We start from the raw sequence: 24,169 nt of genomic DNA, 5'->3' as shown, positions 1-24,169 counted from the left end.
CGGCTGACTGGGGGGTGGGGCATCGAGCAGTCGGTCCATCCTCCATTTAGTCCGGAACCCTCCCCCTACCCGCCCCGCGGCGACCCACGAGGAGCGTCCTCACTTGGCGGACATCAAAAGGGAGGCAGGGCGCTGGAGGGCTAAGTTGAGTAGACAGGGGGCGCAGAGACCCACCCACCCTCCCCTTGGCAGACGGCCCGCCCCCTCCCGCGGGAACCCCGCCTGAGCCCCGCCCCCCGCGTCACAGCAGCCTGACATTCTCACAGCCCACCCGGCACCCAACCCGGGCGCCCCCGCCACCCCCGTGTCCACGGAGCGCTCTATTTATGTTTCAGCCCAGTGATTTGCATAGGCCCCGCCCCCTCCCCTAGGTTCTCCCTATCGGCGCTCCTCCTTGGCGACGTCGTCACGGTATAGGCCACACCTCCCGTGCCCCTACAAGGAGCGGCAGGCCCTAGATGGCAGCGTGGCGTCGCCACGGCGTGTGCGTGTCGCGCTTCCTTGTGCCGTTTATAGGGTCCCGGCACTTCCGCTGTCGGGTTAGAAGCGGCGCGGTCATGGCGGAGCGCGGACAGCAGCCTCCTCCCGCGAAACGGCTCTGCTGCCGGCCGGGCGGCGGCGGCGGCGGCGGCGGCGGCGGGGGTAGCAGCGGCGGCGGCGCGGGTGGCGGCTATAGCTCTGCCTGTCGGCCCGGCCCGCGGGCGGGCGGTGCGGCGGCGGCGGCGTGCGGGGGCGGCGCGGCGCTGGGACTGCTGCCGCCGGGCAAGACCCAGAGCCCCGAGTCTCTGCTGGACATCGCAGCGCGCAGGGGTGGCGGAGAAGTGGCCGTTCCAGCGCGTGGAGGAGCGCTTCGAGCGCATCCCGGAGCCAGTGCAGCGCCGCATCGTCTACTGGTCCTTTCCCCGCAGTGAGCGGGAGATCTGCATGTACTCGTCCTTCAACACCGGTGGCGGCTCCGCGGGCGGCCCCGGCGACGCAACAGCGGCGGCGGCGGCGGCACGGCGGCAGCGCGGGCGGCGGCGGCGGCTCCTCATCCTCGCCGGCCGCCACCTCAGCCGCCGCCGCCGCCGTCGCCGCGGGCACCGGGACCCCGTCGGTGGGGGCGTCCAGCGCTGCGGACGGTGGCGACGAGACGCGGCTGCCCTTCCGCCGGGGTATCGCGCTGCTGGAGAGTGGCTGCGTAGACAACGTCCTGCAAGTCGGTGAGTCACGGGGCCGCCGCGGGCCGTCGGTCCTTCGGTCTGTCCTCCTGTCCCTCGGGGGTGGGGGAGGGAAGGGCTCCCTTCGTTCCCCTGGGCCGCCTCGGGCCGGGCGCGCGGTGCAGCAGTGGGGCGACTCGGACTGTCCCCGGAGCGGAGCGCCCATTTCCTCCCGTTGGTCCCCGCCCCCGTCTCCCCGGACGGGCTAGCGCGAGTGGGAAATGAATCAGCAGGACGCGCCCCTCGGCGGCGGGGCGGTGGGTGTCGGCGTCCCCGTCGTCTGTCCCGCAGGCTGAGCGCCGGTGTGCGGGGCGGGTGTGGACAAAGGCGCGGGCGGCCGCGGGGCTCGGGCTGGGGCGTGCGGCGCGGGGGAGGGGGCGCCGGCCGCAGACAATGCCGACCGGGGCGCTCGCTCTGCGCTGCCCGGCTCGCGTCCTTTCTTCTTGGCGCCGCTCCGCGCCCCGCGGTCCGAGGGAGGGGGGGGGGCTGGCGAGTCCCTCGGACACCACTCGGCCACTGCTCCGCTCGGGGCTCCGACGGCCGGCGCGTCCCGCATACTCCAGCTGCTTAAGGTGTCTGCGACTAGCTCCGCGGCGTCCGCGCCGGGTCCCCGAGCCACCTCTGCCGGGAGCGACGGCCGGACGGGCCGCTGAGGGGCGCCGCTCGCGCTTCTCCATCCCGTGAGGTACCGGGCTGCCCGACTTCGGCCTGCGCCCGGGGTCCGGGTGCGGTGCTGAGGGAGCGGGCAGCAGGGTCCGACGCCGTGACCCGCGGCCGGCGTCTGCACCGAGGGGCCCCACGGCCCCTGCGCCGCTGCGCGCCCCGCACCACCCGGCACTTTGTTCTCCTTTCGGGTTTATTTGTGCCCCTTTCAATTTTCTGTCACCCTCCGTAAAGGGGAAAGCAAACAAAAGAGCCTCTTTATTTCTTTTCAGGGCTTGTAAAGTAGAAGATATTTGACAAAGGCGAGAGAAGGACTTGTGATTTAAAGCTGCACAGCCCTTCTTTCTCTGACAGACCAGGAGAGTTTTCTCAAATCCCTCTGCCTTCCATGGGGCTTTTCTTTTTATTCTGTTTAGATATCGTTTCCAGCCATAGTTATGGGGACGTTTGAACTAGATTGAAGTGAACAATACTGCAGCGCAACCTCCCTTTCCCCATATTTTATCTCCGGATTGCTGAAGGCATATTTTATAACCCCCTCCCACTCTGATTGAAATTGTAGGGATGAACCCTGAAGCAAATGAATGAGGATAGATTTGAAAGCCTTCTCTTCTCTTCTTCTCCCCCTCTCTCTCTCTCTCTCTCTCTCTCTCTCTCTCTCTCTCTCTCTCTCTCTCTAACTTGTTCTTTCTCTCTGTGGTCCAATCTTTTTATCCTTTTCATTGGGTGTGGAGTGGGGGTCTGGACAGTGGCCCCGACACAGAAGATTTGCTTTAATCCTGTTTGGTTAATTTGAATTCTAATGTAATCTGAAAACGTGATTTTCTGCATGGTCATTTATTTCCAAAGACAGCCCTCGGTGTTGCTCAGCACCCTTTCCTTCTGTCTAAGAGGGAGGTTGGTTTTTGAGGCCATCCATCCTTCCCCCCCCCTTTCTTCCCTTTAAAATCTAATTAACATTCTTTCTAGTTAACCCCCCCCGCCCCCGCCCACCTTCTCCTCTTTCCCTGCCGGTTTGAAACCAATTGAAGCACATGTATGGTCTCTGAGTATAACTAACTGGAGTCTGAATTTTTATGGCTTGGCTAGCAATGTTGCGTCGTGGCCCCCGCCCCGCCCCCCCTTTCCCCTTGCTGTGTTTGACTCTGCTTGTGAGCAATGAGGAATGACAGGAGAGCACATAGGGAGGGTTTCTTGGCTGATTGCATTTAAGCCAGGAATTCACTGTGAAAATAAAGCCAAGGGGCGATAAATAAAAGATGCAATCTTCTCTAGGAGACAGACACACAGCGTGGGCTTTGCCTGCTTTCATCAGTGGAAGAGGCCAGGGCGAACAGTAAGTTGTAAAAGAAAATAGTAACTTTTTCAACAGTCCCCAAAGGGGAAGGGCCGCCACTTGAATGAATGCAGTTGGCCCCGGTTGATGTAAAGAGACATGCGTGCCTCTAGTACTGTTTGAAGACTTGACCACCTCTTTGGAAATACTTACCTATGTACTAAACAAATGCGGTAAAAATTGTGGAAAACACGTTTTTTTTCTTTCTTCTCTGAGTTCTGCCAGTTTCTTTAACATCCAAGTTTTCTTACTTGTGCCAGTCAGCATCGCGATAGAAGGCTGTTAGGCAAATGCCTGGCAGCTGGCACTTCGAGATAGAAAACGTAGGACCAGGTTTTGTCCACCTCTGATGACGAGCAGGGAGGCCAGGTAGATTAAGTATCTAATTTAGCGTCTAGAGTTGGCTGGAGTTAGTATTCTTTAAGACGCTTATAATTGTGATTTTCTGTAGGGTCACCCCTCCCACCCCTCAACCCCAATCAAAACCAAACCAAAACCAAAACAACAGAAAAACCCGAGATGGAAAAGAACAACATACTGCGTTGATGTCATTATGAGCAGTTTTCTGCAGTTGACAACTTGGTTTACACAGGAAGTGTTCCTGAATGCTGGTCACAATAGGGAACCCGGAGTTGTTGGACTTCACCTCACAAGCTCCTCCAGAGCGTGAGCAGTAGGGAATTGGCCTTGTTAGAAATGAAGCTTGCTGGGCAGATTTTCGGCAATAAACTAAACCTTTGTACTGGCAAGTGCTATTCAATTGTTAGATATAAATTATTGTATTTAATAATTGCTCATCGGTGGCTTGTTTTTGTTAAACTAGGATGCTTTTTGTTAAGAAGGGTCTTTGTCGGGATGTAGTCTTGATCACAGCTAAGCAGTAATTTCAGAGATAACGCCTAAGCAGCTTCCCCCTAGGTTGTTGTCTGACCCTTCTGCATTTGACTTAAAATCAAAGGTAAAGACAGATTATTTGGGAAAAAAAATCTTTAAAAGTTTTCTGTTGGGCTGAAAACATAAGCCAAGTAAAATGTCTAACTGGAGTAAATATTTATGGTGTGTTTGACTAAAGCTAGGCATTAATAATCTATAGGATTATAGCTGATTGTGACAATGGTGCAGGAAAGTGTTCGGTATGAGAATGTCCACTGCATGCACTTTGCAGGAGTGAAAAGCTGAACTTATTCTTTATTTCTGTCAGCTAGGATTTGGTCAGGAACAGCTGATTGGAATACCATACAACTATGAACAAAATCAAGTAGTTGGTATATTTTAACAAAGAGAGGTGACCCTTTAGAGTAAATAACTTAGGTCAAGTGTGATGGCACAAGGCGGGGAAATCTCTGAGTCTGAGGGTACCCTGTTCTACATAGTGAGCTCCAAGCCATCCAAGGCTATACATTGAAGTCTTCTTTCAGGGGGGAAAACAAATTTCTAACTAACTTCACACAGGTTAAAACAACAGAAAGCCTTTGGTGTAAAGAAAGGTACATCAAGGTCATGTAAATCACAGACAGAGAGCTGTGGTGTCTGGAGAAAGGAGTTGGCAACTTTTGGAGGATTCATTTCTCTCTTAATGCAACCACATTTTCAGAATTGAAGATTAACTTTTGAGTTATAATGTATTTTTTTTTGGTGTTTTGTCGTGTGTGTGTGTGTGTGTGTGTGTGTGTGTGTGTGTGTGTGTAGGTGTGTGTAGATTGTTCTTTCTGAGGGACTGGTATGTAATTTTTTTTCAAAGCTTATTTTGGTTAAAATATTTACTTACAACCAAGGCAAATTTAAGCACAACCAGAGTCTTTTGTGTGAGAAGGAAGGAGTTACATTTTAAAAGCAGTTGGCTATTTCTTTGGAGGTTGCTTTTGGGAGAGAAAAATACTGCTTTGAGTTTTATTAATGTATTAGCTCATATATTCTTTTTTTGCAAGGGGAGGTGGAGTCAAGACAGTAAAGTACAAGGAGAACATGTATTAGAATTAAAATTAAAATGAATAAAAATTTTAGTTAATTTGTTGACCTTTACTAAAGATCTTATTTTCTTTATTGACCAAAGATGACTGTATAAAGATGACACTCTAAATTCATTTTTGAGTGAGTGTATTTTAGAAATAACAACAGTTTTGTATAGCACTGTATACTAATTTATGTTCGCTTTTCAGGGGCAGTAAGTGCAGGGTCTTGTGAAGCAAATGTTCTACCACTGAACCATACCCCCCCCAGCCTTTTGGTTAAGGAGAAAGTTAATAAATGGAGAGAAGACGACATTTTGGAAACATTCACATGTTTCTGTGTGTGACTTGAGATGTTTGTTTGCAGCTTTTCAGTACCTGATTGGTGAGAAGTGCTTGGCCTTTAGTGATATTCCATTCCTTGCCAGTTGGGATTGGTCCAGTGAAGAAATCTGTCCAATGGGTACAACACCGTAGCTCAGACACTGATCCGACAGAGGGAGGGAGGGAGGAGATGGCCCAGTCAGTAAAGTGCGTGCTAAACAAGCAGGAGTACATGAATTTAGACATCAGTCTCCCCATAAAAAGGATCCATTTATTACCCCAGCACTAGGCGGGCAAGAGCCAGGCGGATCTTACTTGGATCTTACTGGACAGCCAGCCTGGCTAAATTGATGAGTTCTGGGTTCAAAAAATAATACGGAGAGTGATTGAGGCACATGCTCACCGTTGGCCTCTGGCCTCCATGCATGGGTATACTCAGACGTACACACATGCACAAGAACTGTATTCCATCACACACACACATATACACGTGTGTGTACATGCACGCACACACACACACACACACACACACACACACACACACACACACACACCCCAACACCAACAATATTGGAAGATGGAATTACAGGCTTTGGTTAAGCAATCATTTCTATTTTTGCTTCAGCCTTGCCGTTTTGTTTGTTTTTCATGCTAGGGGTTGAGCGGAGAGCGTCTCTTTGATGCTAGGCAAGCGTTTTACCATAGAGCCACATCTGCAGCCAGGTCTCGTAGTTCCTTGCTAAATAGTTGTGTTATGAGTACACTCTTGGACTGCAAAGGCTGTCTCTTTTTCCCCCCTTTGTGTTAAATTTCATTTCTTAGGAAAGCGCTAGGCTTTGATGCTATTCTTTTGGAAACATCAGGACGCCTGTGAGCCATGGCCTTTAATGGAAGAGAATTACTGCAATTAATCAAACATTGGAGCTTCTTATTCTCTTAAGTACGTCCTTGTTGGGTTTTAAGATGCTCATTTTGTTGTTGCTGTCTCCCTCTTTGCTCTGCGTGTTTCATAAGGAGAAATGCAGGGCCAGCATCTCTCATCTCCTCACACTCATGTTTAGCATTTCGTTAGGAATGTGTGATTTCTGCTGGTAATATGTGCACCGAGCAGGATGGCTTTTAAGAAAGCAATCCCTTTTAAAAGCTACACGATTGGATTAGATCTTTACTATTTCTGTTTTTGTGTTAGACTGTAAATTTTCCTCAGTGCATCAAAATGAGTTTGGTACCTCGAAGAAGCCTACTTAAACATACATGTGATAAAACAACTCACTTAATGTTAGGAAACCTCGTAGGGGACTCATTCAACTCCAACTGCCATGACTTAAATTGTTAGGCTAAAGGGCTACACAGCCTAGAAAAGGAAGTAAAATTATTATTAGGAAATGTGATTGATTGCCTTAGAAATAAAACAAGCGATATTTTTCATTACCTTTCAAATTACCATTGCATAACAAAATTTGCTCAATAAAAAGCTTAATTTATATCTGCCTTATTTATTTGCTTTTGACTGTACATGTGTGCAGATTATTACATATTTGAGTTCCCCCTTCATTTGAAGTAAACAGGGTGATTTTGTCTCCTAAGAAATCAATATCAAGTGATAATTTGGAGAAAAGATGTTATATCCTCTTGATTGATGGAAAAGCACTTCTATTTTTCAGCCTAGCCAGATTCTCCAGTAAAGTGTTAACTTAGGTCTGTTGAAAATGCCTGGGGATCTAATTTCCAAGTCAGTGTCCTGTGTCCTCCTGAATGTTTGTACATGGTTTTCATTTCTTTAGAACTAGGATGTTCTTTTTTCCTTCCCCACATAGGAAAGAGGGCTAAAGTAAGCTGTGGAGAGAAAGCAGTGTGAAATCTGCTAGCGTTTTAAACTTTGAGGAGACAGAAATATGGACTTTCTAACAAATAGTAGATGGCTGTTTGTAAAGGCTCGGATATTTTCTATCATTGAAATGCTTGCCCTCCCTTCCTTAGTTCCTTCATTCCTTCGTTCCTTCGTTCTGTCCTTCCTTCCTCCTGACAGCATTTCACATAGCAGCCTTGACCTCGGGATTGTCCTGCCTAACTTCTAGATGCTGAATTAAAGATGCATAGTCCCATGCCTGGCATATTTCTGTGGAACTCTGAAGTGAGAGTTTTGTGAGAAATGTCAGTAGAAAAGGAAATAGACAGGTCAGGGAATGGCTATCTCAAGACTGTGTTCAGTGACTCTGCTGTGTACAGATGCTTCCCACTACCAAAAGAAACAAAACACAGTACACCATTCATTGTCTGTTTATCTGTGTGTGTGTGTGTGTGTGTGTGTGTGTGTATATACATGTATGTATCTTTTAGAGATAGATACCATTTATTTCAGCTTCTCTTGATTTTCGTTTTATTGAATATATATTACTCTGTAGCTCAGGCTAGGTAGGAACTTACTATATATATGGTCTGGGATGGCCTGGAGCTCCCAGTCATCTTGTCTTAGCCTTTCAGGTGATGGGATTATCCTTGGGAACCACCATGCTTGGCTCTCCTTATTTTTCCGATAATAGTGTGGAGGCTCAAACACTGAGAAATTGTTCAGAGCAAGCCATAAGTTGTAGAGAAGAACACAGACTTTCTGGTTTCCACAGCTTGTACTTGCTTGGTTCCCTGGGAATGTTGGGTAATCTCAGACATGACAATCAATTCTTGAAGGCGAATTGATACAAATGCTGGTGAAGTTACTTTATGTGAACATTGTAAAAGTGTTTGCAGACACCTTCTATTTCAGCCTAAACTCTAAGGGCTTCAGTTCAGTGATGGATGTAGTCTGCAAAATAAGTGCTATTTATTGCTAAACATTAGCAGATATTGAAATTAGTAATGCTATGGTATAAAAATCCATGAAAAGTTGTGTCTGCTGCAGCACAAAACTATTACAGCTGTGTGGATAGGGAAGTGCATGTACACACCCATGTGATAAAGAATTTACTCAAAGTGGGCTGTGCTTTTACACAAACATAATGCAAGGAAGAAGTTTGTGAGAATTTAATGTGTTTATAGTTGTACTCATTTGAGAAAACATTTTGTACATATCTCCCTGCTCTCCTTAGCAAGCTGCCTTCTCCTCTGTAAAGGGAACACTCAAAGCACTTTGGGGTTATGCCCATATACACTTTTTCCCCCTCCATCAGGTGTTGAAATTCTGTGAAGATTTTATTTTTTTTCCATGGTTGGGGGCAGTTCTTTGTTGAATCAGTTTGTCTCGAGAGAGTCTACTGTAACATTTTTACTGGTAGTAAGAGTAGTAAAAGATAAATTTATAAAGCCATTAACAATAGATACTGGATATTATTCTCTTTATTCTTTTTGCTTTTATTTTTTGAGTCAGGGTTGTGGCCCTGGCTGTCCTGGAACCTGCTGCATAAACCAGGTTGGCCTCGTGGGCGAGTGCTCTTCAAGCCTAAGCAGCCCTGCCTGTGATGAGTCCTGATGGTTGCTGATTCTAGATCATGCTCAAGCTTACAGTCACTGGCTGCCTTTAGAGGGCCTTCATGGAGATCTGAAGGTCAAATGCTAACTGTAGCTTGGATTCTGATGTCTGTCGTAGCCAGTCATTCCTCCTTCCCCCAAACCCACCGTTTCCTGCCTACCACCAAGCTACATGTACAGCTAAATGCATCTTTTGCTACTGAATTTCAGCTTTTGTACCGGGTGGCTAATCAACTTCCAGGAGAAGCTCACCATCTGAAAGAAGAGTAACTTGAAGACTGTGTTGGTCATGTGTGTGCTGTAGAGAGTCTTCTTCTCCAAGGACATTTAAGGATTACACTTTTCACTTTAAGGCCCTTTAAAAATGACTGTGACTAGCAATGATACTTCTTAGTGCTGGCAGTGCCATTGACTTCCTTTGGATGAGATGATTTTCTAGTTTCTTCTGTACAGTTGTCATGCCCAGATGTTAATTGGTAGGACAAAGCAGAACCTTTCAGTATATTTAAACTCTTAAAACCCAATAAGTTGGTCAGATAAATTGGAGGCTCATTAAGTGAATTAATGTGCTTAAAATTCAGGTGACTGGTTGCCCGATCTTGCCTTATTTAACAGTCTATTGGAAGTGTTTTCATTGTTAACTAATATTAGGCCTTTACAAGAAATATCCCTAAGAAGATGATATAAAGATGAACCTTGAGGGTAGGTTTTAATTTTTTTAAAATAAAGGTTTATTTTATGCATGTGTGTTTGCCTGCATTTATGGGCATCTCATGCATGTAGAATTCATCAGAGGTCAGAAGAAAACATTAGATTCTCTGGAATTGGAGTTATGACTGAGTGTAAGCTGGGAATTAAACCCAGGTTCTCTGTAAGAGCAGTAAGCACTCTTTAAAAATAAATTTTTTCAGTTTAGTTTTATGTACGAGTGTTGTGGTTGCACGTATGTTTATGTACTGCATGTGTGCAGTGCCCACAGAGGCCAGAAGAGGGCGTTTGATCCCCTGTTCTAGAGTTATAGGCAGGTGCAAGCCGCAGCGTGGGTGCTGGGAATCGATAACTAGTCTTTTGCAAGAATGGCAGGCGCTCTTACCCACTGGGCTGTCGTCAGCTCTGCGGTAAGCACGCTTTGAACTGCTGCTCCATCATGTTTGCCTCTGCATGTGTTTGATTCTTTACGTCAGCACAGTTTAGAAGTTTAGAATTCTGTACCTCATTTTACCTGTTAAACACTTGCTGAGGCAGCCAGCGCCCCAACATCTTCGCATGTGAGGGACAGGTGTTTAGGTACAAAGGACAAAACCTGTCTTTTGAAGGTACTGGCTTCTCTTAATAAAGACTTGGACAGGTTGAAGGCTGCACCACTTTCTGGAACCTTTGTACTCCCCTCCCTCCTTCCCCCCTCCCTCCCTCCCTCCCTCCCTCTTCCTCCCTCCCTAGACAGGGTTTCTCTGTGTAGCCGTGACTGCCTTGGAGCTTGCTTTGTAGACCAGGTCGGCCTCAAGCGCAGAGACCCACCTGCTCCATCTCCCATGTGCTGGGGTCAAAGTTGTGTGCTTGCCACCACGTCTGGCTCATTAACTGGTTCCTAAAAGGAACGCTCACGGCTTTCTAAATACCTACCTCAGAGGTTAGACACCTGTAGTCTGGCTGCTTTATATAAGTCACCTTGTAAACTTTGTTTGCCCTGTTCCTGAGGATTTTTTTTTTTAAATAGCATTCTTTAAGCTGACCTCTACTTCTGATGGCTCTTATTTTTCCCTCTCTCCATCCCCAAACATCGGTTGTGTAACTTTTATCTTGAATCTTCAAACCAGGAACTCAGTCAGTCCTGCAGAGATCTGGCATGTGCCTCGTCTGGACAGTGGGTGAAGCTGGACAGTGGGGCGACCAGCAGATGCTTTGGGATGGCAGAGCTGCAAGTGAGGGCCAGGCCATGCAGCTTCAGAGCCTGGCGTGCCTCGCACGCAGTCTGTCTGCTCCCTTCTCCCCTCCACATCTCTTCTTCCTTCCCCCTGCTCCCCTCGCCTTCCCTCGCCTTCCAGTCACTCTGTTGTCCCCTCCCTGGATTCAAGGAGATAAGCTGAGGTCAGAGGATCTATGTGTTCCACGCTGCTTAGCTGCCATTCTTAGCCTGGCCCCACGACAGGCTGGCACTAGGCCACGATGGCACAGGGCCAGTACTTGGTGGGACTGGTGGCCAGTGTCGGAAGCTTAATTTTTCATCAGTCTATCTAAGTGTGAGATTTACTCTGCCCTACAATGTCCTGTTAGTTTGTACTTTTAAAAAAAGAATAATTTTTTTAAAAAGAAATGGCTTTTTAAAAATAGTCATTGTAAATAATAAATCTTGAAACATGTGCTTAGAGATTATTTTAGACAGAAGAACGATTTAAAATTTGTTTTACCGGGTCAGACATATATTTAGCCCAGTATTTGTGGTGGCACCAAGAGGTGCAAAGTTTACATGGCTCATTCGTGTGCCTCAGTGTTTTTAGAATTGCCACTGTTTTTAGAATTGCCACTGCTGTTGAAGTTGTGGGGTCTGAGTTGAATTATATAACTATAGGTGTCATCAGACCAAAAACAAAACCCCAAACCCAGTTCTTCTTTGCGTGTCTGTGGGTTCAGGTTTGTTAAATGGTCAAGCACTTACTGTTCTTTAGAGAGCAGCAAGGATTTACCTGGAGGCCCAGGATTCAGGTCTAGATTCTACATTCTGTTTAGCTGTGCTGTGCAGCTCACATAGGCACACTGGCCTCCCACTTTCAGATGCACCTGCGCTTTAAGAACCTACTTGCCATACCGAAGCTATCTGCCGTCCTGAAAATGGAAATAAAAAGAAGTGTCACGGTATGAAACGGCAGAGAGTTCAGTAAGGAGAACAATACTTAGGTTTTCCACAGAGGTGCATAGAAAGCCGAGCGAGCATGTTGGGCTGGGTTGTGGTGTATTTTAGGTGACACTATGGCTTCCAGTAGCGACAGTGAAGATCAGTCCCGTATTCTCTAGAACGCAGTCCAATGTAAGGCTAATGTTAGTGCGCTGACCTGACACGCCCTCCTAAGGCAGTACAATGTAATGATATAAAATCAAATTGATTTCTTCTTTAAGGTAGTTAAGGATGAATTCTAGGAAATTCACTTTTTATGGAAAGTTCAGTGAAAAGTGGATGTTTCAGAGATGATATTATGGTTTTATAGTTTCAGTTTTCCTTCTTTTTTTTTTTGTTGTTCTTTTTTTCGGAGCTGGGGACCGAACCCAGGGCCTTGCACTTCCTAGGCAAGCGCTCTACCACTGAGCTAAATCCCCAACCCCTTCAGTTTTCCTTCTTGAGGCAGACTTGCATATTGCTCAGGTTGGCCTTGAACTTGTGGCCTCATGCCTTCACCACCTCAGTACTGACATTGTAGGCATGCACTGCCATGCCCAACCTTACGTTCTCATAGTAATTTAGGGATGCTTTTAGAGACATGGGAGTTACATTGTGGATGGAGGATCAAGTGCACTGACATACATCACAGTGTAGTAATGTTCTCATGTTGCATCTTCCTGCAGCTAGAGGCTACGTGGTTCTCCAGATAGAAGGTTTTCTTGAGAAAACCTTGGGGAGTTATCTTCTGTGTAGCTTGGAGAGTGACTGACTGACCTCAATGGATGTCTACAGAAGTGTGTTTATGAGCTTTAATATGACTGATAGAAAATTATAACCTATTGCATGGTAGTTGATAAATGACTATTGGATTCTTAATTCACATTTATTAGGTGAATTACATAGTGTCAATTTTGCCTTCAGAAGCTTGATTAAAACCAACACCTGGTCTGGAGGTTAGACCAGTGGACCTTAGAACCCTTATGAGTGTTTGATGGTCTTCTCAGAGCAGTTTCTTTTCAGTTCCCATGGATTCCTCTTAGCAGTGTATTCAAAAGGCATTTTGTTTAAGCTGTTTCACAAATAGCAGGGTAATATTAGTTTTGTTTGTTGTTAGGATGCTACAGTGTATCAACATATTCATTTAACAATAAAAATTTTCAGGTGGATTTAAAAACTATTTCACAGATTTTAGTTTCATTGAAGACTCATGGGTTTATAAAGTGGTTTTATTTTTATTTTTCAAGGATAAAGATTGACCACAAAGTCTTGAGCATGTGAGGCTAGGCCAGCTCTTAACCATTGGCTTCCTCATATTCTTTATTATAACCCAATTTTTATTTTTTCACCTTTAAAGAATTATTTATTTTATGTATGAGTACACTGTAGCTGTCTTTAGACATACCAGAAGAGGGCATCGGATCCCATTACAGATGGTGGTGAGCCACCATGTGGTTGCTGGGAATTGAACTCAGGACCTCTGGAAGAACAGTCAGTGCTCTTAACCACTGAGCCATCTCTCCAGCCCCCCCATTTATTTTCACAGTCCAGACTTTTAGGTATTTTAGGAAGTTGGTGACAGAGCTAGTAGTGACTAGGTCTTTACATTTTAGTGTGACGTAGGTTTGTGTTTGTGTTAGTAATTTATTGCTTAGCAGGGACTTTTCTTTGATTGTGAAATTATAATGCTTGTGAAGTTTTATGCCCAAGAAATCTATTTTAAAGTTTTTCTTTGTCTCGGAATTTTAAATTTTATATGTATGGATATTTTGCATGCACATGTCTGTACCATGTATCTGTGTGTACCTTCTGCCCATGGAGGTCAGAAGAGAGCATTGCATCCTCCTGGGAATGCAGTTATAGACAGTTGTGAGTTGCCCTTTGGGTGCTGGGAATTGAACCCAGGTCTTCTAGAGGAGCAACCAGTGCTCTTAACTGCTGACCTGTTCCTCCCCGCCCCTTGAAATCTACTTTTTGACAGAAGCATATGGTTTGCATATTTTAAATGGTTCCACCCCATGTGTGCCTCCTCGGGGTGTGTGTGTGTTTGTGTGTGTGTGTGTGTGTGTGTGTGTGTGTGTGTGTGTATCTGTCTGTCTGTGTGTCTGTGTGTGTCTTTGTGTCTGTGTGTGTCTGCTGGATAGGTGATAGTGATGGGTAAGTTCAGATAAACACAAAACATCCAAGCAATCCTGCTCAGATATAGTAGGAACTCCCCTGGTTCCAGACATTTATACTTTACTGGGCTGGCTTGTAATGTTGTTATATACAATCTTACTGTTGGAGCTGAGGATGATGGCTTATACTGTAATCCCAGCATTCAGGAGACTGACGTAGTTCAATTTTGGTGAGTTCTGTCTGGGCCACTGTGGGTTTACAGAGGGAGATTCTGTGTAAAACAATGACACACAGACAAAAATCCCAGGAACCTGAAAGTAGGTTTTGTTTTTTCAGCCCCTGATTTCTTATCCGGGACTTCTACCGTGTTTGCGTGTGAAAGTTTGACATGAACACTTTACCTTGATGTCTTCTCTGACAGTCGTCTATGGCTGCTCTAGCAGTGTCTGTGTGGTGTTCCTTCCGAGTTGCCTTTGCCTTTTAATTCTCTACAGTTGTGGTGCAGTCTTTCAGCTTGCCCTCCTAACAGTTGAGGTTTGAATTTTGAACCCAATTCTCTTAAGAATCTAAAACTTTAAATGTCTTTTTAAAATGTTGTTTAAAATAGGCCTGACTGTGTAGTTCAGGCCGCCCTCAAACTCAGTACCCTGTCCCAGCCTCCTGAGTGCTGGGGTTGCGGGTGTGCTCCCCACCACGGTGCCTGGCATCGTTCCTGCCCCAGGGTGCCTTCGTACTGCCTTTTTAGGAATTCTAGTAGCACACAGTCTGGTGGGTTATGTAGGTGCAGTGAGTTTCTGCCTTGGTTGAAGAGTGATCTCTGTCCAGTGAGGGTAAGTAGACCTCTGCAGGTTGTGAAATTCTAGTCAGATCACCCAGACCTGAGAACTCAGCCATGGAATTCATTTTTGATGTGAGGGCTGCAGGACATAAATGGCAGTTTCTTATGGGAGATCAGTATGCCTAATCTTATCTCAGATTGCAGATTTCTATGCATCGTTGATGAGGGGAGCATCAGTTAGCTAATCAAAGGGACTGAAAGGCAGAGTGCTAACAAATGTAAAAATATTCCGCCACATGTGGTTCTGAGGTCCTTTGAGTTTGCTGTTGGACAAAAATCTTCTTAAGAATGAATGATGAATCTGGTAGTTTGAAAAAAAGAAATTGCTGGTGACAGGACAGCCAACCATCAATAGTATTAGTCAGGGTGTGTATAGTAGACATCAAAACTGTTATTTGAATGAATGATAGAAGATATGCCAGGTCTGGGGTATGTGTGAAAAAAGAAAAGTTCCAAGTTTTTATTTCTCTTCAGTTTTCTGAGTATGCGTTGCTGTGACTTAGTCTTTTAATGTATTTTCAGTAAGAATATGAATACTGGATAGATGGTTGGGTTTTGGTACTAGACTGTTGAATAAAGTTCCCCCTTCCCCAGTGTGGTTGGAGAAGCTTTTTGCTCTAGCACTGACCCAAAAGCTAATCTGAAAGCAGTTCACTTATTGGAAGGTTACAACTTTGCATAGGATAAACCTGGCTCATCCCCCATGCAGAACAGTATTTGTGGGTTGCCCAGGAGATCCTTGGCATTGTGTATGCCTTTGTAGAATTAAGAGAACCTTTGCCCTTTTACTTGATATTTCACTTTTTATAGACTGTCATACCCAGGTAGGCTAAAGCAGGAGAACTGAGTTTTAGAACAGCCTCAAGGTGTGATTGAGTTCCCCTCACTGCTCAAAGGAAATCCAAACACAACTTGAAAAACTAAACTTAGTCTTTTGACAACCCCTCCCAGTGATGACTTCCAAAAGCACTCACAACTTCAAGGCGTCCGCAAGATCTTGCACATTTTGAAGCTACATTGGCTAGTTAACAGGAATAGTTTGTTAAACTCCTCTACAGAACACTGATGACTTTCCCTTGAGATTTTTTAAGACTTAGTTTTGAAGTACAATAGGATTTTCCAGAGGTGGTTTTGAGCAAGAATTTAACAGTATTGGTGTATCCCAAAGCTTTCCTCACAACAGGGTTGGCTATCCAGAAGTGGAGTGACCACCCACTTCATTTGCCGGTCTGTCTTGGTTGTACCTCTTTCCTGGACTGCTTTTGCTCTGGCAACTGCTTTTCCAATTCTGTTGGGTGTTCTTTATGTCTGTGCTTTGGAAAGCCATGAGATGGAACCTGGGATCTCGCCTCCACAGTCTTTTCTACCTGTATAAGGTTAATGCCTTTTCCTTTTGCTGACTTGTTAGTGGCTTTTCTGAATGACTTTATACCACAAAGGTCTTTAAAACTTAAGTTGCTCTGTACTTGTGTATATTCATGATTATGTAAGAGCAGACCACACACACACACACACACACACACACACAGAGTGTGTATATATAATCTTTGAACAGGTGGAGATCAGCTCTTAGATTCTGCATGTATCATAGCCAGTAGGATGCTGTTTGTATTTACCTGTTTTGGAACCTTAAGTGGCCTTCCTTTGCTCATAGTACCACGAGTCACAGCATGGCCCTCCCCTGATCCTCATCTGCCTCTTGCATAAATATTTCTCTTTTCCTTTTGTTCTTGTTTGAAATCTGGCCCAAAAAAAAAAAAGAAATCTTTCCTTTGGAACCTTAATGATGTTTTTGTTGTTGTTTTGTTTTTTGTTTTTAGTGGTCTCTTCCCTCCCATTTCTCCTCTTAGATTGTAAGGTCCATGAATGCAGAAAGTGTGTATATGTATGTCTGTGTGTATGTGTGTGTTTTAGCCCTGCGTCCTAGCTGCACATAGTTGGATCTCAGTAAACTTGTTGATTTAATGAAAGAAAGAAGTGGTGTTTTGCCCTGGAACTATTTTTCCCACTGTCCAGAAGGAGGCACTGCCTCATCTATCCTTATCCCACCCCTCTCACATGAAGAACATGACGTTGAAAGGTATTTCCGTGTTTCATATCTGTAGTCCCTTGGAGGACTCCCAGCTTCCACAGAAGGTGTATTTGCATCCACTGCTGTTAGACTTCCTTAGCTGATGAGCGCTCCCTACTCTTTGCCCATAGTAAGGACCTTACCACCATTGGGTGCATTGGCATGCAGGTTTGTATTATATGCTTTGAGGAGCTGACACCTTTGGAAAGAGCAGACAGCTCCATTTCCAGAATGGGAGGTCTGAGGGAAGGGCAGGGCAGCACTCTTTCTTTGCTGGAGCTCAGAGGTCACTTCCTTTCTCTTTCCTGAAGTTCTCCTGAGGAGCAGTGGTCAGAGTAGACAGTAGACAGCTCCCCGTGATAGTGCCATGCAGGGGGCAGGGGCCCAATTCCAGTCTGCATGGAGTTGTGTTCTTTCTTGTCTTTTCCTTTTCAGTCCCCCCGCACCCCATCATTTTAATCTTTTCTCCCTCATTAATCATACAGAAGAGTAGCAGGCCACTGTGATGGATGTAAGAAGTCCTAGCCAAGCATCTTCTGTCTTTAGTTCTTTCTGTTAGAAAGTACTACTGTTAGAGGTAGTCTGGGAAAACTTCATCTTTTCCTAGTGTCTTATTGTGTGGTGGGGTGGGGGTCAGGATTGGGTCAGCTTTTATTTGAAATTTGTATAAATCTCTCCACTTTTGGAGTGCCAGTTTTGTGTTACAAGCATGGTTTTAGTGTCCCTACCCACTTGAGAAGGCATTTTGTTGTGTTTGGGATGCCCAGTTCCTCGTGCAGCAGCGCCAGGCACTCTGTGGTGCACCTGCACTCTGAGGAGCACCAAGTGTCAGGTAGAATTGTCTTTGAGGGTTGTTCCCTAATGCTTATCTTACACGCCTCGAAGAGTGTCTCCACACTTCTGAATTTGCTGTGGCAGCCATCTTTACACAAAGTAGTGGTTATGGCCCATGCATGATGTAGTACCGTTTTGCTCCTTGTAGCTGAAACTGTGCTGAAGATATTTTCTGTCCTTCGTTAGACCTAACAGAAAAAGAGTAGTTTCAGTTAACATGGGTGACACTGTAAATTTGGCTTGAAGGAAGTCCCATTTCCTCTTTCATTACAGCGTGGTTTTCAGGAGGAGACATGTAGCAGTGTCTGGAGAAGATGCTCCAGGAAGCTCAGAATGACAGAAGCGCTGGTGCTCACAGCAGAGCTGTGGGGAAGTGGCTCTGGGTATTGTAGGTTGGGAGCAGTTCCCGCTGAGCTGACAGAGGCTCATTGCCCTGGTCACTCTGTTGCTATCAGATTACAGCCTTAAAGCTCTGCCAAACTCACACAGCAAGCCTTGGGTTTCCCTTGTTTTCAGCAAATGTCCTTGTTGTCAGGAGAGGAAGATTAGATGGGTCTTTCTAGGTAACATCCGGTCTCAGCTTTTGCGCTTTCCCTGTATCTTCTCAAATTAGTGAGTTGCCATGCTTTCAACTCTTCTGCTCTCCAGCGGGGTCATTTGTGGCGGTTGCAGCTTTCGGTGTGGTCTGGTTACAAGTTAAAAGCTTCGGAAGTCTATATAACTTGCCATAATTTTAACACTTTTTACTGTTTTGATGATCTGATTTACACAAGTACCATATAAAATTCCACCTCCGCTGTACAGTCGCTGGAACATTGAGTGAGCTCTGCTTTTTATGACCAAGTTATGGGATGAGTAATTACTCTCTAGAGTGAATGGCTCAAAATGAACTAACTGTATGCTAAGGTGCGATGTGACACCAGATGTACTTAGGCCTCAGAGGTATGTAATTACCTCGCTACACCGACACATACACACAAGCACAGTTAGGCTTATGGCAAGAGTTTTATTTGCAGAAGAAAACCTACTTGCTGGTAAGTGAAAGAACAGCCCATTATTTTTGAGGATTCAGAAATTGTTTTGTTTTACAGGTACCATCTCAATCCCCTACATTTCTTTAGGGCATAATTTAAACTATACATCTGTGGATTCTGGAGTACACAGGCATGCTCTGGCTTTCAGATATTAAGGGTGGTTTAGGGATTTGCCCAGAATACCACGCCTCTGTGTTCCCAGCTGCTTCTTACACTGACCTGATCCGTGCTCCATTCCTGGACTTCGTTTTGATTATCAGTTATATTTAGTAAAGGTGACACCTGTATTTTGGCTTTCCACTGCAAGTAAGATCTTTTGTTAGGCTACTTACATTTTAAGTTTTATATATTCTGTCTGTTCTCATGGATCATGAAGACTCAAAGGCGCTAGTACTTTAAATTGATTTGTCCTTTCTCTTTTTAATTGAGTGTTAAAGTAATACTTGAATCACATAAAATGTGACTTTTTTTAAAAATAAAAATTCCTGCTAGCTCCACAGGTGAGTTTTCTGGGCTGTTACTGAATGGTATCAGCTGGCCAACCTTCCCTACCAAAGGATCAGATTCTCGTCTTGGAGATGGAGGTTGGTAGGTAGGACCTAGCTAGCTCCCTGTTCACAAGCCCTGGAGGTGAGAATTCCTTACCTAGGGAGCCACAGAGACCTGTAGTGACTGCTCACTCCTCCCCTGGGCTAGAGAAAGCAAGCAGAGGTGGGGCTTGGCCTTGGGACTTGGAGTGAAATGCAGTGATGAGAGCTCACTTGTTTGTGGTGTGATGTTTACGATGTGATCCTCCTGAGGGAAGTTAAAGAACTACAGTAATAGGCTACAGATGCCACAGTCAAAATGTCGCCTGAGAGTTTTTTTAAGAAACCTAGAAACATTAAGGATTCAAATTCTTAAAATTATAATTCACAAATAATGTATGGGTAAACTAGTTATTACCACTGTGCCGGTTATTGAAGTAGTCAGAGAGAGACATGAATTTCTGTCTACAGTCACCAGCCATGTGCCACCATCGAGCCCTGACATGTGCACGCGCCAGCCGTGTGGGACATTGGCATGTGGCAGGCTAGAGTCGAAATGGTACACATAAGATTTTGAAGATTTAAATTTGAAGACAACAAAAAGAATTACATTATGACTTAAGTGAAGTAACATTTTGCGTTAAATGTATGCGTAATTTTAAATTTTAAAATATGGCTAATAGAAAGTTAAAATTACATATGTGGATCACACCTAATTATATAGACATTTTGATCTGATAATAAGCACTTTGATTGTCATGGTTTTCTTACATATTTGAAGTTGACTTTTCAGCAACTTAATACTTTAAACTTCAGTCCAAGACACTGGGTCTTCATTTTAGTTTCCGTCTAAGTTGAGACAATTTTTCGATCTTAAATTTGTAAGACAGATGCACTATGTGAAGGATGGGGGATGATCACTTTATTGGCCAAGTGTTTACTAATAATCTGGGCTTAATTATTACTTTTTATTTTCACAGGAAGTTCAGTGAGTTGGTATTTAAAGTTTTTTATTTCTAGGCAGAATGTAGAGTAAGTGCTAAAATTATATTTAAAATGTACCCCTTTAAAACAAACTAGAATTTATGGTAGTTAAAGGAAGCTGTCTCTCCGCCATCCTGCCTGCTCCTTCCCTTTCTCCCTCCTCTCTCCACCCCCCCCCGTTTTCTCTTTGTTTGAAGACAGATAAATGGATTTTCCCTGAATTTAAAAGTGCATTTGGCATCTGATTAAACACAACAGGGAGACAGACCAGCAGGTAATTTCTTCTGTAGTAGTTTTCACTGTGGTCCCTGGATCAGCGGGTTCTTCATCCCCTGGGATTTGGTTAGACATACGACAAAGACATATGTCTTTGCCATATAAGTACCGACTGGAAAGTTGAAGCTGGGATCCAGCACCTTGGGATTTTAATGTCTTCCAAGTAATTTAAATATCAGCACCACCATTGGCCCAATATAAACTGTTCAGTGTTCACACAGAAAAGGAGAATCTGAATCCTCAACCCAGATTTTAGAGAACAGGAATTCACTGAATTTGATTGCTCACACAAAGTAGGCAAGATAAAATGGTGAACCACCCAAAGATCCACAGCAAGGCGATAACGTGCCAGGAGGTAGGATTGTGGGAACGCCGCCGGAACTAGAGAAAGGGGAAAAGTCATCCTGGCTTCTCTCCTTCTCCTGTCAGCCTTCACCAGCGCCCAACCCCAGGAAAAGCCAGGGGACCCAGGAGTTCAAGGGGTGGTGTGTACCTTGTTGTAGTGATCAGCAGTCCTGAGATACAAGGCCCAAGTTCTGGGCAAACAGGTTTAGAAGTGGCATATCTAGTTACTATGCTTTAAAATGAAGCAGTATTTCAATTAGAGCGATTTAAGAGGTGTTTGTAATATTAAAAACTTGGAATATAATAGTTTTCCTAATGGAATATATACACGTTTATGAAAACCGCATAATTTCACTGCATCCGGGGAATTCTTTACAGGGACTTGTGACTGTAGGAGATGGATGGCTTTTGTGTTTTTTGAAGAGTTTGATGCGTTCTTCCTGTTCTTGGTCTATTTTGGCTCTTCCTAGTTGAGGGGTTACTGAGCTGTCCCTGGTTGTTAGTGCCATCGCATGGCAGATTCAGGAAGCACTGTCATTTCCCCTTTAACAGCTTGCTCTCACCTCCTAGCTTACGCAGTTTGTAGACTATGAACTGTTAATCTTTACAACCTACTTTGTAGGTGCCAGGCAGTGATCAAAAAAGTACTTTTAAAATTCATCGTATTAGAACAATCTCCAAAGATGTGTTAGTGGTGTCCAGTCTGCTCGTGAAAGAAGCACTGGGCATGAGCAGAAAGGGTTTAATACAGAGACTTGGTTGCCATGCATTTGGAAGGCGTTGAGGGAGAAAGTGGTGAGACGTTAATGCTGGGTCAGCAAATAGGTTTAAAGTATGTTTGTGTGAATGGGAACATTGCATAGGTGATCTGAAGGAGCAAAAGAAGGAGGGTCAGATAAGTACTGAGTGACCTGCCTCAGATCTCGGATTCTGCTGCTTAGAAACCATCACAGATGATGCCGGGGCCATCTTCTGCTCTTTCCCGTGGTGCCTGTGGGTACCACCTGAAACAGGAACCCAAGGTCTTTTCTCTCCTTATCTCCCAGTATCCTGCTACTGTTCCCACAGATAGAACCAAACAGGAAGACCATCGACAGGGGAGTCTGGAATACGTAGTTGGCAGACTTTCAGTCCAAGTGCCACTTTTATCATTACCCATGTGGAGACTGAGGCACGTCAGCTACTGTACATACGGCAGAGTTGGAGCATGAATCAGGCAGTGTGTACAGCCTTCACCCTTGGCTCCTCTTTGGATGTGTCTGGTGGTCGGATTTTTCTCCTTGTTGATGAGCACCTCAAATGAGTGTTTCTAGTGAGTTTTGCCTATTTACCACTTACTTTTCCTTTGGTTTCTCTGGAACACCTCTCTTCAGGCCATCACTGATTTTGTAGCCAACCCATGGGGAGGTTTCGGCTTCTGTTTCTCCTTGATTTCCCCCTGGCCTTTAATCCCTAGGTGTGTTTAAGGCATTCCAGCATTAACCGCTGTAGAGCTGCACATAAACACAATTCCCTCCTCCCCTTGGGCAGAGAGGAAAAGACCTTAGGAGCTCAGGAAGAGGACCCACTTTCCAGTACCTAACAGCTGCCCACTCTGCAATGTGTATGCTAAGTGCAACACTGTCGGTTGCCCTTATTTTAAAATAAAAAAAAAAGTAACTCTATGGAAAGCTGGAGCCCCCATCTGACTGGTGACCAGGGCTTCCTTTAGGTCACTTGGAGAAAAGTCTGTCTTATTTTAAAATGAGGAGAGTTGCCAAAATGATCTTAAGGCCTTCTGGGCCACTGTTCCAGCTCTAACTCCCTTGTTGTCCTGAGAAGTAGTTGCTTCTGTTCTAAGTAACTTATCTACTCACGAAGGAAGTAATCACCCTGCTCTAAGGAATGCTCTGTTTTATTAAGGCCAAGAATACAAATTATTGTTTGTAAGAAGTCATAAACTAGGGCAAAAGGACCTTAAAATAGTTGGGATGGTAGATCTTAGACGTTTCAGGAGCACCATATTACGTTCAAATGAGGCTGTGGCTTTTATGTGACTCAGGGTAATATCTTTGAAATAACTCAGTCTAAACATAGAGTGACCTGTTACTCCAATATACCTTTAATTAGGGTCTTTACCTCCGTATCCTTAAGAATACTCCCTTTGCAGGAAATCTGGTGCAAGATTTCCAAGAAGACAGTGAAAAATTATATTAAAAATAGAATTCACCGTGAGATTTTAACACAAGTAGATTTTAGAAAGCAAATAGACAGCCCTAAACTAAGTAGCTATGATATGATTATCTTGTAGTATCTTCAGACATGCAAATAGGTAGTTTAGGTGGACACCAAACCCCTTTCTTGTTATACAGTGTCTGTTATGCATTCCTAGGTCTGTATCAGTGGAGTGAGTAAACCCCCAGGCTCTGTAGGAAGCTTTCCAACCTCATTTCCTAGTGCTCTCCAGTTCTTTACCTGTTCACACATGACTTTGTAAAAATGGGAGGGTCAAAGGTACACCGACTTTTTGTTTTGTGTTGCTTTTCTACACTAGAGAAAGTTTGAGAGAGAATGTCAGCTTTTTGGTTTCCTGCTACCTCTCTGTGCCTCTCCTCCCTTGGCTTTTGTGGTTAAGGTCAAGCCTTCCAGAATTTTCTGTGTCACTGTGGTAGTCGGCTTTGAGTTGCTGTAAAAAGGGTTCCTGGAGATAATTATGAAGATGACAGGTTAATTTTGTCCTGCAGCTTTGGAGGTTCCAGTCTAAGATTGGCCATATCTACTTACTTTGGCCCTCTGGGCCTACTTGATGGTTCCTGTGGTAGAGCACAGTGCTATGTCATGGCCAAGAATGCTTGGTTTTAAAAGCTTCAGTTCATGTTCTGTTTGCTCTGTGGCTTTGGGCTTGTGCAGGAACGCATGGTGGAGCAAACTCACCTAAAGTCAGATAAGAAAGAGACAGACAACCAGGAAAGTACTATGGTCCTACAGTCCCCTGGTGCACACCAAGCATACCAGCAGTGACCCAAAGGCTTAGTGTAGCAGTGGGCTCCACCTCCTAAAGGTTCTGCAGACACCAGGTCTACCACCCTAGAAGCACACTTTAACATGGCTCTTTGTGTGTGGGGGTGGGGGTGGGAGGTGTTGGGGGGAGCTGCCAAGTGATGCTGTCTCCTCATGTGTTATCTCAGGTCTCAGGACTGCTTGTCTTTTATTTAAGTCTGCTTAGGTGTGGCAGTCATTTCAGGCTGTTTTTAGATAGTCTTGCTTCAAAGCAAGAAGCTACATCAAAACACAGTATACACACACACACACACACACATACACATACACACACATACACACATACACACACATA

General features: G+C 44.9%; 1 protein-coding gene across 1 annotated transcript in view; it reads left to right on the top strand.

Annotated features, from left to right (window-relative positions):
- The first annotated feature begins 526 nt into the window (after window positions 1–526).
- Zswim6 (zinc finger SWIM-type containing 6) overlaps window positions 527–24,169 on the top strand; it is a 192,906-nt gene continuing 169,263 nt past the window's right edge. The window contains 4 exon segments of the mRNA XM_032898917.1: window positions 527–809; window positions 811–975; window positions 978–996; window positions 999–1,202. Of these exon segments, the coding sequence (XP_032754808.1) occupies window positions 558–809; window positions 811–975; window positions 978–996; window positions 999–1,202 (640 nt within the window). The 5' untranslated portion in view covers window positions 527–557.

This window comes from Rattus rattus, chromosome 3 (genome assembly GCF_011064425.1).
Source record: "Rattus rattus isolate New Zealand chromosome 3, Rrattus_CSIRO_v1, whole genome shotgun sequence".
Classification (NCBI taxonomy): domain Eukaryota; kingdom Metazoa; phylum Chordata; class Mammalia; order Rodentia; family Muridae; genus Rattus; species Rattus rattus.
Note: the sequence above shows the minus strand (reverse complement) of the source record. Positions and strands in the feature narration are given on the sequence as shown.